This window comes from Mus musculus, chromosome 5 (assembly GCF_000001635.26).
Source record: "Mus musculus strain C57BL/6J chromosome 5, GRCm38.p6 C57BL/6J".
Lineage (NCBI taxonomy): Eukaryota > Metazoa > Chordata > Mammalia > Rodentia > Muridae > Mus > Mus musculus.
Window position 1 is genome coordinate 145,113,542 of NC_000071.6, and position 15,060 is coordinate 145,128,601.

The following is a 15,060-nucleotide window of genomic DNA, read 5'->3' on the forward strand; positions in this document are numbered from 1 at the left end:
AGGCTGGCCTTCATCCAGCTCTACAGCCAAGGGTGAACTCGAATCTCATCTCTCTTCCTCCATCTCCCCAGTGCTGGGATGACAGGTGTGGGTTATCACAGGCACCTCTAAGCCAGAATTAGTGATACAGGAGATTGCTGGGAGTCTAGAGAGGAGCTCTCAGAAGGTGGGAGGCACAGCAAAAGGAACTTGAGACGCACCTAACCTGGAAGACCCTTGACCCTGGAGCATCATCACCTGACTGCAAAGCTACTCAGCAACTTGGAGGGAAGTGTGTGGACTTCCGAAGCGAGAAGTCACCTGGAGTGGCAGTGCTCTTCTTCCTGGACGCCAGCGACTCTGCCATCTTTGGGACACAGAGTCTGGGGAACCACGGCTGGGGTGCACCTAGAGTGCGAGGGGCGGGGCAGGAGTCATTAAGTTGCGGGGTGCCTGCGTGTGGCCTCAAAACCTTTGAATTCTTGGTTGCCCGATCTCGGGCTTCCGCCCTCTAAGCGCCCCCCCCCTTCTTCCAGCCTCAGTTTCCCCATTCAGAAAGTAGTTAGGGGCAACAGCGTGCGATCTCCGAACGAATTCTGGGCTGAGCTGGACTTAACTGAGGTCCGGGCGGCTTAGTACCCCGAGGGGTGGGCGGGCCCTGAGATCTGGCCACAGCCGCCCGGGTCCCGCCCCCGGTCCCTGCGGGGCTGTGCCCGAAGGCCCCGCCCCCCGCCCACGAGGAAGTGGCTGCGGCGCTGCGCGGGTCTCAGAGCCGGTTCGGCGCGTCGACTGTCCAGAGTCCGCGGCCGAGGAGACCCGAGGTGAGGGGCGCGGGGTGGTCGCGAGGTGTGTGTGGTGTCTGAGGCCACCTAGAAGTCAGGGGACTCGAGGCGATGTTCGACGGTGAGGGGGATGGGGATGAGAGAGGAGTGGAGAGCCGTGTGCATGGGGGCCTGGTGGGGCTCCCGGCGAGGGTGGGGCTGGCAAGGAGCTAGTGGGGGGCGGCGTTCTGGGGATGCGGGGCGCGGTGGGAAGAATCGCAGAGATTCCCCGCGCACTCGACGCCATCGAGACGGCACAGCCCCAGCCTCGCGCCCCCTCTCCGCTTTCCTGGCCCCGCTTTCGATCCCCGAGACCCGTGTCGCCCCGTTACTTTGGGCGCAGGGCCCCACGCTCAGTCACTTCCCCCTCGGTCCGCAGCCTTCCGGGTTGTTGCGACCGGGAAATGAGCTAGCACCCCTGCCCCGCCTCATCCCCCAGTGACCATACCCGGCAGGGGTCCAGGTTCCTGGTTCCACCCAGCTTGGGCGAGCGGACCCTGGCGGCTCGAGGGGCACCCAGCCAGGCCACCCCGGACAGGGCAGGTCCCGGTGGGGCCCGCAAATAGGCTGGAATCCTGAACTGGGAGCCAGCCCAGGTGCTGGCCATGAAGCTTGTTCCCGCGAGGCAGCTCCAGCCTGGGGCGGTGTGGCTGCTGACGCAGTCGAGCCACCTCGCCTCTCTAGAGCTCAACTTGCCTTGCCTGGAAAATGGGGACCTTCCAGATTTGGAGGCTTAGCTGCCAAATGTGGCTAGTACACTTGGCAGAGTGCCTGCTTGTCTGCTGCTGCAGACCTTATTTCTGCACTCCTTTGAACCTGGCCTTATGAGGTGGGAGGGTGGGGTGGGGTCCGAAGCTGCAGCCCTGCGGGGCGACTTGGAGGGAACAACTTCTTCACGTGGACAATAAAAAAGGAATAGATTTACCACGTGGGCTTCTACTGTAAGAGAATGTGCGGGGCTGGGAGATGGAGCATTGAATAAAAGCACTGACAGGGGTGGAGTTGGGGAGGGGGAATCCTGAGGGTCTGAGTTCGAATACCCCGACACCCATGGGCACTCAAAGACACACAATGAAGCGTGCAAGGCAAAGGTCTGTGTGAATGAAAATTTATTTATTTATTTTGGTTTTTCGAGACAGGGTTTCTCTGTATAGCTCTGGCTGTCCTGGAACTCACTCTGTAGACCAGGCTGGCCTCGAACTCAGAAATCCTCCTGCCTCTGCCTCCCGAGTGCTGGGATTAAAGGTGTACGCTGGTGATTCTTTTTCACTCTGGGTTGTTTTGTTCTTTTAGGCAGGGTCTCCTCCTTTCCCCTGGACTCGGGTTCTCTCTCTCTCTCTCTCTCTCTCTCTCTCTCTCTCTCTTTCCCCCTCCCTCCCTCCTCCTTCCCTCCCCCCAGGCTAGCCTTGAACTCATAGAGCTCTGTCTCCTCAGTGCTGAGATTAAAGGTGAGCACACTTCGGGATCTTTCAAATAACAAATAACCCCAACTAGAATTAAAGTATTTTGTTCTGTCTTGGTCCCAGGGCCTTGGAACTTACTAGGCAAGTGCTCTACCAGTGATCCAGCCTCCTCAGTGGTATGTGGGTTTTTCCAATCTGTCACCCACTGATATAAAAAGGGTTTTCTGTAGTAAGGCAACCCTAAGAAAGAGGGCTTTAAAAGTTTGCTTTTTCAAGTTACTAAGGTCATCAGTGTTGTTCTCTTTTTAAAGATGTATTTTTATGGGTTGGGTGCGCGCGCGCCCACACACTTGAGCCCTGGGGTGGTGGAAAATGCTGTCCCCTGGAGCTAGAGTATTTATTTGGTGGTTGAGGGCTACTGGAGTTCTCTGCAAAGAGCCTTCTCTCCAGCCCCACATTCTGTCTGCTCTCATACAAGCTGTTGGAATTAGAAGTTAGCACGCGGCCCTTCAAAGGCATGGAACAGATGAGGGTCTCCCCACAGCCCTGCTAGCACCGAGTCTTCTGTGTTTTGGAGAAGTTTTTGTTTTGGTTCTTTAAACTGGTGTTTTACGATATTTTAGAATTTATTTAATCTGTTGCTGGATTTGACTTTCCCTCATTCAGTAAGTCTTCAAGGACAGTTTAGAGGAGGGGGAAGAAGAGGAACTGAGGGTTTGGAGGGTTGCTCACACCACCCAGGCTCCTACCCACAACAGGAAGTTGAGTAAGGCTTAGCACCATAAAAAAGAAAAAAAAAAACTGCTGCTGGCTGTACTTAGCTGAGCTCCCAAGCTAGGCGGGGACTTCCTGGATTGCCTGTGGAGCCAAGGTTCTCGCTGCAGGCAACTCCCGGCTTGGCTTAAGTCTCAAATCCAGCCAGACTGAGTGTGTGATTCAAGGAAACACAGCCAAGAAAAGCCAAGGGGCCAGGGCGAAGGATATTTATTTATGTGTGTGTGTGTGGGGGGGGGTAGGGTAGAGGACAAGTTAGAAGCCTTAATTGGTTCCTTCGCTCCTGGGTCCTGGGGATCAAACTCAGGTCATCAGGCTTGGCTGCAAGCGCTTTTACCCGGTGAGCCATCTCACCAGCCCCTTACCTGTCTATCTGCCTGCCTACCTACCTATCTAATCTGTCTGTCTGTCTGTCTGTCCGTCCGTCCGTCCATCCATCCATCCATCCGTCCATCCATTTCTATCAATCACAGGTTCTCCCTATGAAGCCCAAGCTGGCTTCAAACTCCTGATCCCACAGCCTTAGCCCGCTCTGTCTCCGATGTTCAGCAGCGCACCCTGCTGGAGAGTTTTAACCCAGCACTCTTGGAAGGAACTCTGGGACCCAGGCACTGGAAGAATGTCCTTGGCAGCAAAGGGGCCTGAGGCTCTGGCTGGCAGGCTTAGGAAGGGAGCTGCGTAGGTCCTCCCCAGCCGAGGGTGTCCTGAGGTAGAAGCGTCTGGCTTTTCTGACCACTTGTTCCATTAGGAACACAGAGGGCCTCTCCCAGTTGTTGATACATCACTGTGATGCAACCAGGCATTTTCCTCGACACAACATTCCTTGATACAGATAGCAGGAGTGTGGAAGTCATTTAGCAATGGTCAGGAAGTATCCCCAAGGGCTGGGGGTGTGGCTCAGTGGTAGAGCCTCTGCCTAGAATCCCCCAGTGAGGGGCTGGGGGTGTGGCTCAGTGGTAGAGCCCCTGCCTAGAATCCCCCAGTGAGGGGCTGGGGTGTAGCTCAGTGGTAGAGCCCCTCCTTAGAATGTACAAGGTTTGGGGTACCATCCCCAACAGTGTAAAAGAAAACAAACAAACCAAAAACCCCTCCGTTTCTCTTGTATATGAAGCTGGCCTCAAATTCATGACCCTCCTGCCTTAGTCTGTAGAGTGCAAGGGGTTACTGACCGGCCTGTGCTACCAGGCACAGTTTAAGAATTCACGTCTATGGGGCTGTCAGATGGCTCAGCGGCTGAGAGCTTCTTCCAAAAGACCTGAGTTCAAGTCCCAGCAACCACCTGGTGGCTCACAACCATCTGTAATGGGATCTCATGCTCTTTTCTGGCACATGGGTGTATGTGCAGATAGAGTACTCATACATAAAATAAATAAACCTTAAAAAAAATTCCTGTCTAAAAAAACTTAGCATCATGCCAAAAATCCTAGTCTTTTATGTTTTGGAGCATTCTCAGGATAAAAACTCCAAGTCGCTTTGGAGACCCAAAGCACCATTCAGTGCCCCTTCTAGGAATTTCAGAGAAGCAGTCCATTCCTCAGCATGACAGCTCCGTTCCACACTCCTTCCCTTGCCCCTCCCAGCCCTGGGTCGACTGGCAGGGAGTGACCCCGTGTGGGCCATGCTCCTGGGAGAACAGAGACCCAGCGCTGTGCTGGCAGGAGATGGTTTGGAGCCAGACAGGAAGTTTGATTCAGGCTCCCCCAGGATCTCTGTGTCCCAGGCAATAATAGAACAGGAGCAGGTTTTGCAGTCCCCCTGGGCCACCTCTTTGACAGATGAATGAGAGAGAGGTCTTAGGGTGTGGCTCAGCAATAGTGTACAGGTCCTGGGTCAGATCCCAGCAGTACCAAAATAAGTAAGTAAAAATTCTCCTCGGCTTCCTGCGTGCCAGGGTTACAGGTTTGTATCGACACCCACACACCTCTCCCTGTCTCTCTCCCTCTGCCTTCTGCCTCCCCCTCCCCCTGAGAGAGACAGACAGGATCTCACTGTGTAGCCCTGGCTGTCCAGGAACTCTGTGTAGCCCAGGCTGGCCTTGTACTCTCTGAGATCCACCTACCTCTGCTGTGAGTTCTGAGTTTTAAAGGTGTGCCCACTCTGCACCGCTGCAGTGTACACGAAGGTGGATGACAGGCAGTGGGTGTCATCCCTGCTCCTCCCCTTTGGGTGGTCGGGAGCACTGCTAGTTGGGTTGCGTTTCAGACATGATGAGAAGATGATTCCCCTACCCATCTGCCTCCCTTGTGCTGTCAACCCTCCTGCTAAAGTGTGATTGGCTGGTAGATGTGTGTGAACCGTTTACCTGGTCACCCTATGCTTCTGGTTAGTGTTAACCAGCTTTTTACTGCTTCCATACACAACCTTTAGGTTCCAGGGAACGGGTCAGGGCTCCCCCAGTTGTCTTGAATTATCCACTAAGACACATGGAGCCTGCTGCTGGGGGCAGCATAATATCAGGCACTAGGAAGTCAGGTTCTGCCTCCAGACTACAGCCCTGGACTTCCACTAGAATACAGGCGCCAAGCAGAGCTCAGCTGCTGGGCTTTTTTTTTTTTGGTTTTCGAGACAGGGTTTCTCTGTATAGCCCTGGCTGTCCTGGAACTCACTTTGTAGACCAGGCTGGCCTCGAACTCAGAAATCCGCCTGCCTCTGCCTCCCATCAGCTGGGCTTTTGAGTGGCTTCTAGTTGAGCTGTGCCCTGCTAATCTGCCTTATGGATTAGGCTGACTTCAAGCTTCCTCTGCTAATCTTTTTCTGTTTCGAGATAGGGTTTCTCTGGGTAGCCCTGGCTGTCCTGGAACTCACTCCATAGAACTGGCTGGCCTGGAATTCAGAGATCTTCCTGCCTCTGCCTCCTGAGTAAAAGGCATGCATGTCCTTTTGGGGTAAAGCCTTTTGTAGAAAAGGGAGCCCTATAAGACTAATAAAGCCACCAATAATAGAGCTATGATCCAAACTAGAGGTTCTAGCTTGGATCATTAAAAAAAAAGAAAAAAAGATTTTATTTTTAATTGTGTGTCTGTGGGTATGCACATGTGACCGCAATGCTTGTGGAGGCCAGCAGAGGGCACCAGGTCCATCAGAGCATGAGTTACAGCCGGTTGTGATGACACAGATAGTCTTGCTTTCTGTTGGCACAAGTGTCCTATGCCACCCCAGGAACTTTCTAGAATGTCCCTGTTGTATCTGGAATTGAGGTTTTCACCTCTAAGGAGGAGATGGACAGGCCAGGGGCAGGGCTCACTGGGGAATGCCCTGTGGAAGGTTCTTGATGCAACCGAGCTGAGATTGAAAATGGCCAAGAGCAGGGTGGGGCCAGAGCAGGGTGTGTCTGTGTCTGAGTGAAGAGCATTATAGCTGAGGGAGCATTCTGAGCATAGGTCTGAGGCAAGAGTGTGCCCATGTGGCTCACCGTTAGCTTGTGGGGCCAGAGAGGGCATTATGCATTTTGTGGACTGAAAACATGGCTTGCCAACTGGCTTTTTTTTTTTTCTTAAGATTTATTTTATGTATATGAGTACATTTTCGCTGTCTTCAGACGCACCAGAAGAGGGCATCAGATCTCATTACAGATGGTTGTAAGCTACCATGTGGTTGCTGGGAATTGAACTCGGGACCTCTGGAAGAGCAGTCAGTGCTCTTAACCGCTGAGCCATCTCTGCGGCCGCAATTGGCTTCTTCTATGCTAATCTTTCATAGACTGTTTTTCTGTTTACTTGTCTGTGTGTTCACGTCTGCGCCACGCATGCATGTGGCGATTACAGAACAACCTGAGGGTCAGGTCTCTCCTCCCATCACATGGCTCCCAGGGATTGAACTCAGGTTGTCAGGTTTGGCTGCAAGTGCCTTTACCCAGTGAATACACCCACCCAGCCCAGCAGCCCACTTGCAGATCACCTCCTGGCTGCACAGTGTTGTCATCGCTTTATAAGACAGCGTTTCGCGTCGTTCGGGCCGGCCTGGGTAGAATTCACTGTGCGCTGAAGATGACTTGAGTTAGGACTATTCTCCTGCCTCTGTCTCTCAAGCTTGTATCACCGCACCGGATTTATGTAGTGCTGAGGAGGGAACCCTCACTAGCGCTAGGCAAGCACTCTGCCAACTGAGCTACAATCCCCAGCTCTGGTTGTTTCTTGAGACAAGGTCTGGGTAGCTCAGGGTGGCCTCAGATCTTATTCGTCCATTGCTGGAATTACAGGCATGTGCTGTCAAGCCCAGCCTAGGTATACCACCCCACTCTCCTCTCCCCTCAGCTAGAGGTGGGGTGGGGGTGGGGCAGAGGTGAGCTTTTGGCTTACACAGCTGGCCGACAGTGCCATGATGTCTCTCCATAGTCTCGAAACATCCTGAGTCTGGGGAGGTGAGGGAAGGGGTTGGACAGAGCAGGGATTTGGAGGAGGTGACTTTCGGTATTTTTGGATGAGTGACATAGTGGAGTAAGACTAGAGAGAAAGGCAAAGAGGAGATCCCAGGCATGAAAATATGGGTTGGAATGGCTAAGAAACACATCTGGCAGGATGTGGGAGTAGCAAGGTGAATGCCCTGGGGGAAGGGGCCGTGCGCCAAGGGCTCCGAGGCAGCTCCTTAGCCAGGAAAGGCTGTAGGGAAGCCTGAAGGCTGGGCGTCCCTCCTCAGTCCCAGAGTCCTCTGAACCTCAGTGTGTAGGGGAGGAAGCTGCGGGAGCCCAGCTCTGAGCCTGCCCCAGAGTGCCAGCTGTCTTATCTACTTTCCCTGCTTTGCTCAACCCTCAGGGCCTGGGAAGGGAGGACCGGGCACTGACTGGCCCAACTGCATTTTGAGCCAGGCTCTGCTGTAAGTGGGTTAGGGGTATTGTTTAATTTTTACATTGCTCTTATATGGGACTGCGTGTGTGCGTTCATGGAGCAGGGGCGTATCCTCCACTCGGAAGGAACTGAGGCACAGGTGAAAAGTAGCAGGCCTATGTGGCTCAGGGTCCCACACTGTTCCAGCTATCTGCGGCCTGGGACATCTTGTGTCACCTGCTTTCTTGGGATGAGGGACACGGGCTCACGGGGAGGCTGTAACATACTTGGCCGGTCAGGAAACTAGGGTGAGCAGACTGTTCCTCCCTGCCAAGAGCAGGGCACAGGTGACCTGCATTCTGCCTCCCTCCCTAGGCCCAGGAGACAAGTGACTATGGCCTACCACAGCTTCCTGGTGGAGCCCATCAGCTGCCATGCCTGGAACAAGGACCGTACACGTGAGTGCTCGCTTCTGCAGGGTGGCCTCCGAACTGGGATTGCTGGGTCCAATGGAGTGGCAGGGTAGTGGGACAGCTTTGAGGGGTGGGGTGCAGCCAGACTCCACATCTTGGATCTCTGCTTAAAGCAAGTGGTTGCTCCTGGGAGAGTGGCGTAGAACCGCAGAGCAGGCAGAGGTGGCCAGGCGGGTAGAAAGGGAGGTGTTGAAATGTTGGGTGATCCGTTCAACAGCCTGGGCCTTCTGGATCTGCTCTGGTGGGTGGGGGTACACGCGTATCATCTCAGAACTCAGGAGACAGAGGCAGAGGGCTTATAAGTTTGAAGCCAGCCTGAGCTACACAGTGAAACCTACTTCTAAAAATCAACAAAATGGGCCAGTGAGATGGCTCAGCATTGCTTGCCAAGCAAGCTTTATGAGTTTGAGCGGCAGAACCCACATAGTGCAGGGAAAGAACTCAAGACGACAAGGTGTCCTCTGACTTGCATTCCCATGCTGTGGCTCACGCACGCGTGTGCACACACACAAACACACAGAATGTGAAACACTTTAAGGGCACAGTGGGTAGGAGGGCCCCAGGGCCGAGAGGAATGTCATGGAGACAGGGCAGTAACGGGACTTTTGCTAACACAGAGCTGTGGGATGAGGTGAGGCTCCAGGGTCCTGAGACTGCTGTGGGGGAATCTAAATGCTAGGGACGGCCTGGCTCTGGAAGAGTACTCTAGTGGAGAGCATAGGTGGGCAGGGTGGGCGCCCACGCTGCTTCCTTAAGCTCATGCCCGTCTCCCTACAGAGATCGCCATCTGCCCCAACAACCATGAGGTGCACATCTATGAGAAGAGCGGTGCCAAGTGGAACAAGGTGCACGAGCTGAAGGAGCACAACGGGCAGGTGACAGGTGAGAGGAGGCAAGGGGACGGGGCAGGGCCAGCGTGGCCAGCAACTCGCTCAGTATTAGCTGGAGTAGTCTGGGTTGCAATGAAAAGGACTCTGATCCCAGTTGATTTAGGGACCATAAAGATGGCTCAGTGGATAAAGGGGGTTTAACTGCCAAACTTGAAGATCTGAGTTCCATCTCTAGGACCCACGTGGTCAGAGAATAACGGTTCCTGCAAGTTGTCCTCTGACCTCCACAAACTAGCCATGGCACATATAAGGCACTAAGTAAATAAATAAATTTTGTTTTGTTTTTTGTTTTCCAAGACAGGGTTTCTCTGTGTAGCCCTGGCTGTCCTGGAACTCACTTTGTAGACCAGGCTGGCCTCGAACTCAGAAATCTGCCTGCCTCTGCCTCCCGAGTGCTGGGATTAAAGGCGTGTACGACTACGCCAGGCAAAAATAAAATTTTAAAGATGGTAAAGAGATTATATTGGTGTCTATAACTGAGCACTTAGATGCTCAGGAGAGGCCTGATCGGCAGCTCAGTATCAGGAGGCACAGTTCTTACCTGTTTCCTGGCTTTACCTCCAACATGGTTGGTGTTAGCTGGTGAAGATTGCTAGCTCCCTGCTAATAAGTTTTTGTAGTCACCCCTAGAGCATGAGGGGTGGGGGATGCTGCTCAGCAGTACAGCACCTCCTTGGAGTTCTCCAGTGGTCATGGGTCTCAGCAGTAGAGCATTTGCATTGAATCCCCCAGTTGTCAGGGGCAGGGTCATGGTTCGACAGTAGAACACCTGCCTAAAATTTTCTGGTGGGGCTGAATGCTTGGCTCAGTGGTAGAGCACTTGGTTAGTATGAGCAAATCCCTGGGCACCACAGTCAAAGATCTGGACATGGCCGCTGTAGCTTGGGTGCCTTTAGTCTTACGTCCTCTGACCTGACCCTGCAGGCATCGACTGGGCCCCTGAGAGTAACCGCATTGTGACCTGCGGCACGGACCGCAATGCCTATGTGTGGACGCTGAAGGGCCGCACGTGGAAGCCCACACTGGTCATCCTCCGGATCAATCGAGCTGCCCGCTGTGTGCGCTGGGCCCCCAATGAGAACAAGTTCGCCGTGGGCAGCGGCTCCCGGGTCATTTCCATCTGTTATTTTGAGCAGGAGAATGACTGGTGGGTGCTTGGCTGGGGGTGGAGGAACCTGGGCTGGGGTACGGGTGCATACGTGATGCAAGATCAGAATGTCCCTGAACATGGCAGATGCAATGTGGAGACTCCAGGACATCTGTCTTCTGAGCCTCACTGGTGAGGCAGAGCGTCCTCTCTACAGTGACCCCACAACTCTGACTTCCGGGGATACTACACTGAGCTCCATGCACGCACCACCACCAGCCTCCCTTGCTGCACTGTTAAGCGGGTTCAACACCGACAGTCAGTAGGCATCTGGCTTCAGAGACCACTCATGAACACCCAGCCACAATTTTTAAAAAAGGACAGGGTCTGAATGTAGGCCAGGAGGACCTCAAGCTCAGTGTATAGCCAGGGGTGATCCTAAACGTGTGTTCCTCTTGCCTCTGCCCTTCTAATACTGGGATGACCGGTGTGCACCACCACGCCTCGTCTGTGCTTCATGCATGCTAAGAACCTGCTGCTCAATCATTCCCCACCCGAGGTGAGGCTTTTGAGACCGCGTCTTGCTATGTAGCCAAGGCTACCCTGGAATTCAATTCTCTATTATAATTTGTGTGTGTGTCAGATGCCTGTCCCACCTGTGTCTTAAATCTCCCATGTAGGAGGACAAGGACAGTTTTGACTCTGGAGAAACAGAATTCATATTCCACCCTAACCATTTAGAACCACATGATCTTATGTGGTGGGTAGTGACAAGGCAGAGAGTTCTGACCTACCTGGAATGCTACAATCCATGCTACCTATCCACCTGCCTGCCTTTCTTACCCATGTGTCTAGGTGGGTGTGCAAACACATAAAAAAGCCCATCCGCTCCACAGTGCTCAGCCTGGACTGGCATCCCAACAACGTGCTCCTGGCAGCAGGCTCCTGTGACTTCAAGTGCAGGTGAGCTGGACGTCTGCCTGGGAAGGAGACCCCTATCAGACAAGCAGCAGGGCTTGGAGGGTGGAGGAGGAGTCCCAGCTCCTCATGTCCAGCAGGTTGCTCTGCAAATGGTCACCATCGTGGCCTGTTAGCACCCTGGGGTGGAGGGAGTCCTTGCCATCTCTTGAATGTCAGCAAAGTCTGCCCAAGCCCTCCCCTGCCTCCTCTACTCCAGCTCTCCTGATTTCTACTGAAGGAGAACGGCGTGTGCTTAGTCCACTAGCATACGAATGACTGGTAACCGCAACAAAACTCGCTTTGTTATTTTTCACTTCTGGACCTACAACCTCACTCTCTTGGCCCGTGGACCCAAATTCCTCCCAGCTCCAGGCTTCTGAATTCTCTCTTGGGAAACTGTAGGCACCAGAGATCCTTTTCCTGACCCTCAGCCCAGAGACTGTGCCGTCTCACTGGGCTTTAGGTTAGCACACACCTGCTGCCTACAGCTTTCATTTTCTTGAGATAGTGTCTTGCTGTGTAGCCCAGGCTACCTAATCTGCGATCCTCCATTACAGATGTGTGTTGTGTGGGCAGAACTGAGCACAAGAGCTGCTCTAGGGACTGGTTGTAAATATCTAACCTGCAGGGACTAGACCATACTAGTTGCTCAGTCAGCTTTCAGATCAGGATCCCAAGAAGGTCACAAGAAGCTGAGCTAGCAGGCTTCCCATCCCAGACCCATCTTAGTAATGAGAGCAGAGGCTCAGACTCCATCAAGCCTGAATATGCCAGTCCCTCAGGGTCAGGCCTAGGATCCACAGGCTCAAGTGTACTTACCTGGCTTTGGGGAGGAGCTCCTTCTCAGGCTCCTCCCAACCCCTCCTCCTCTCACTTTCCCCGGCAGGATCTTCTCTGCCTATATCAAGGAGGTGGAAGAACGGCCAGCCCCTACACCGTGGGGCTCCAAGATGCCCTTTGGGGAGCTGATGTTTGAATCGAGCAGCAGCTGTGGCTGGGTGCATGGGGTCTGCTTCTCGGCCAGTGGGAGCCGAGTTGCTTGGGTCAGCCATGACAGCACTGTATGCCTGGTAGATGCTGACAAGAAGATGGCGTGAGTATGGGGCCAGAGATGTGGGGAGAGTAACTGCAACTGAAGCCCAGAGCAAGGGGGTGGGGGAGTGGAGGGAATGATGTAGCTGACTCAGCCTCTCTTTCAGCGTGGCAACCCTGGCCTCTGAGACATTACCACTCCTGGCCGTCACCTTCATCACAGAAAATAGTCTAGTGGCAGCGGTAAGTGGCATTTGGGAGGGGCCAGTAAGTGGTCTCTTCACTCATCCTTCTCTCCCTCTCCTGCTTTCCTTCCTTCATCCATTTATTATACAGAATAATTTGGTTCACGTGGGGGTTAACAAAATTCCTATGCTGTAAATGCGTGGCCCAAGGTATTTTTAAGGTCTTACTATGTAGCCTAGGCTAGTCTTCTCTTTCCCCCTTATCAGAGGGAAAAGGTACTTGCTGCCAACCATGACGACTTTGAGTTCAATTCTTGGAACCCACGGGGTCAAAGGAGAGAACCAACTCTCACCTCTGACCTCTATAAGCATCCATGGCGCGCGCACACCCTACACACTCCAAATTTTTTTTAAAAAGTAAAAGTTTTAGAGACAGGCCCCTGAGAATGGACTCAGGGTTACCAAGTGTCCCCAAAGCTACTGTCCCTTCTGGTCACTTTTCTGTTAATATGGAGAGCTTGTTTTCTGTCTGGAGGATCACCCAGCTGGGGAGGAGGTCTGCCCAAATTAAGAGTCCCAGCCATACATGAAGTAGATGCATGCCTTGCTGGGGCGTGGGGAGGACAACCTTCTTATCTGCCCCTACTTGATACATCTAGGGTTAAGGTCTCTTGTCTCTCTGTCCTGGGGTATCCATTTCCTGGTAGCCCTCAGAGGCTGCCAGATGCCTCATTACCATGTTTCACCTCTGGCCTCAGTTTCCCTGTTTTAGAGTCCCTACTACAGATGATCTTAAGTGGCTCCCATTCCCTCCTTAGGGCCACGACTGCTTCCCGGTGCTGTTTACCTATGACAATGCTGCGGTGACATTGAGCTTCGGTGGCCGGCTGGATGTACCCAAGCAGAGCTCCCAGCGTGGCATGACAGCCCGAGAGCGCTTCCAGAACCTGGACAAGAAGGCCAGCTCTGAGGGGGGTGCAGCCACTGGGGCCGGCCTGGATTCACTGCACAAGAACAGTGTCAGGTGCTTCCAGAGACCTAAGAACCACTCTGAGAGCTGGGTGGGAGCCAGAGGGAGGTGGAGTTGCAGAGTGGGGACAGGGAGGATGGGGGGTGATGGGACAGGCCAGGACTAGAGGGAAGCAGGCAGACTTCCAGGCTGCGCTCCAACAGAAGGAACTTAGCAGTCATCTTGGCTCTACATATCTGGCTGACTAGGGCTTGCTTAGGCACACTGGAGCCTCTAGGATGCAGGAGAGTGACTGGTAGGCTTCTTGGGGGTGGATATCTTGCTAGATTCCTTCCCAGGTGAAGGAATCCAAACCTTTTGTAAAACCCTAAAGCTATAAGCCACAGGGGTCCACCCCTGTATCTTACTAGGATGCATGTACTCTGCTGGCCTTCTGCTAGCTAAGCCTTATGAGGTTGTTTGAGCCAGTGTCTAAACTAAGCCCATCCTCCAGGGTTGTTCAGTATCAGGCACTGTGTCCTCCCTTCCTAGTCCCCCTGCCCCCAGCTCAGCACGCTGGTGGCACTCTACATTCCCAATGCGTTCAGGTCTAGGCCTTGAGTGTCTTGTTCCATAGCTAGGACTGTTCCCCTCACCTGACACACTGCTCCTCCAAGCCTTGTCTCCTTCCTACCTCATCATGGTATACTTTCTCATGGGAGTGGGTCTAGGAGCTCATGGCCAGCAAGCTTGGCCCCTAAACCCAACCTTCTTACAGCCAAATCTCGGTGCTCAGCGGGGGCAAGGCCAAGTGCTCACAGTTCTGCACTACAGGCATGGATGGCGGCATGAGCATCTGGGACGTGAAGGTGACTACCCTGGGCCTGGGCTGGGGCTGAGATGGGTGTGAGGTATCTATCTGCAGGATGGCTGAAAACCAGCCTATTCATTCTTTGCTTGCAGAGCCTGGAGTCAGCCTTGAAGGACCTGAAAATCAAATGAGCTGTGCAGACTAGACTGCTGCCCTCATCCCAGCTGCTGGGAGGGAGGGAAAGGGGGTCGGGGAGGCTAAGGGCTGCTTTGCTAAATGTTTCTAGGATGCAGTACACTGCTACAAAGGAAGAGGCAGGAGGGGAACTGCCTATTTAACAAAATGTGCCTTTTAAAGAAATACTCTTTATTGCAAACCAAAAACAAGGCCAAAAAAAAAAAAAAAAAAAAAAAAAACAAACAACCCAAAACCCAAAAAATACAAGAAACAAAAACCCAAAGCACAATGCTGGTCATGAACTGCTTCAAAATGTGGGCTAATAAACATACCAAATGTGAGCCGGGCGTGGTGGCACTCGCTTTTAATCCCAGCACTCGGGAGACAGAGGCAGGCAGATTTCTGAGTTCGAGGCCAGCCTGGTCTACAAAGTGAGTTCCAGGACAGCCAAGGCTATACAGAGAACCCTCCCCCCCCCCAAAAAAAACAAAAAACAAAAAACAAACAAACAAAAAAAACCATACCAAATGTGGAGAGGGCTGCCTGTGTCTGAAGTAAGGGGCTACTGGGAACAGGGACCCTCTCTCCTGCCTGGGCTTCAGCTGTCAGGACCAGCCTTGAACTTGAGATCCATCTGTTTCAAGTTACTTGTTAAGTGGTGTGATTCTGATACAAATGGGGTACACCTTGCTCTTGTTAATCTCTTCATTTCTCCACTATGATGCAGGCAACTGGGTTTTGGTTATGTTCTTTGGT

At 53.1% G+C, this 15,060-nt stretch overlaps 1 protein-coding gene across 1 annotated transcript; it reads left to right on the plus strand.

Moving 5' to 3' along the window:
- Nucleotides 1–714: 714 nt before the first annotated feature.
- On the plus strand, nucleotides 715–14,645 carry Arpc1b (actin related protein 2/3 complex, subunit 1B). Its single transcript, NM_023142.2, has 10 exons — nucleotides 715–800; nucleotides 8,116–8,198; nucleotides 8,991–9,095; nucleotides 10,028–10,250; nucleotides 11,046–11,153; nucleotides 12,037–12,243; nucleotides 12,350–12,425; nucleotides 13,186–13,391; nucleotides 14,095–14,185; nucleotides 14,280–14,645. Exons 2-10 carry the CDS (start codon nucleotides 8,135–8,137, stop codon nucleotides 14,316–14,318), a joined length of 1,119 nt encoding a protein of 372 aa, NP_075631.2. The 5' UTR covers nucleotides 715–800; nucleotides 8,116–8,134; the 3' UTR covers nucleotides 14,319–14,645.
- Nucleotides 14,646–15,060: the final 415 nt, after the last annotated feature.

What these genes read in the sequence shown, in the direction of transcription:
- Arpc1b (NM_023142.2), top strand. Translation starts at nt 8,135, where the DNA reads ATGGCCTACCACAGCTTCCTGGTGGAGCCCATCAGCTGCCATGCCTGG. An exon ending in TCCTGTGACTTCAAGTGCAG is followed by an intron (nt 11,154 to 12,036) that starts GTGAGCTGGACG and finishes TTTCCCCGGCAG; the next exon opens with GATCTTCTCTGCCTATATCA. An exon ending in TGAGCATCTGGGACGTGAAG is followed by an intron (nt 14,186 to 14,279) that starts GTGACTACCCTG and finishes CTTTGCTTGCAG; the next exon opens with AGCCTGGAGTCAGCCTTGAA.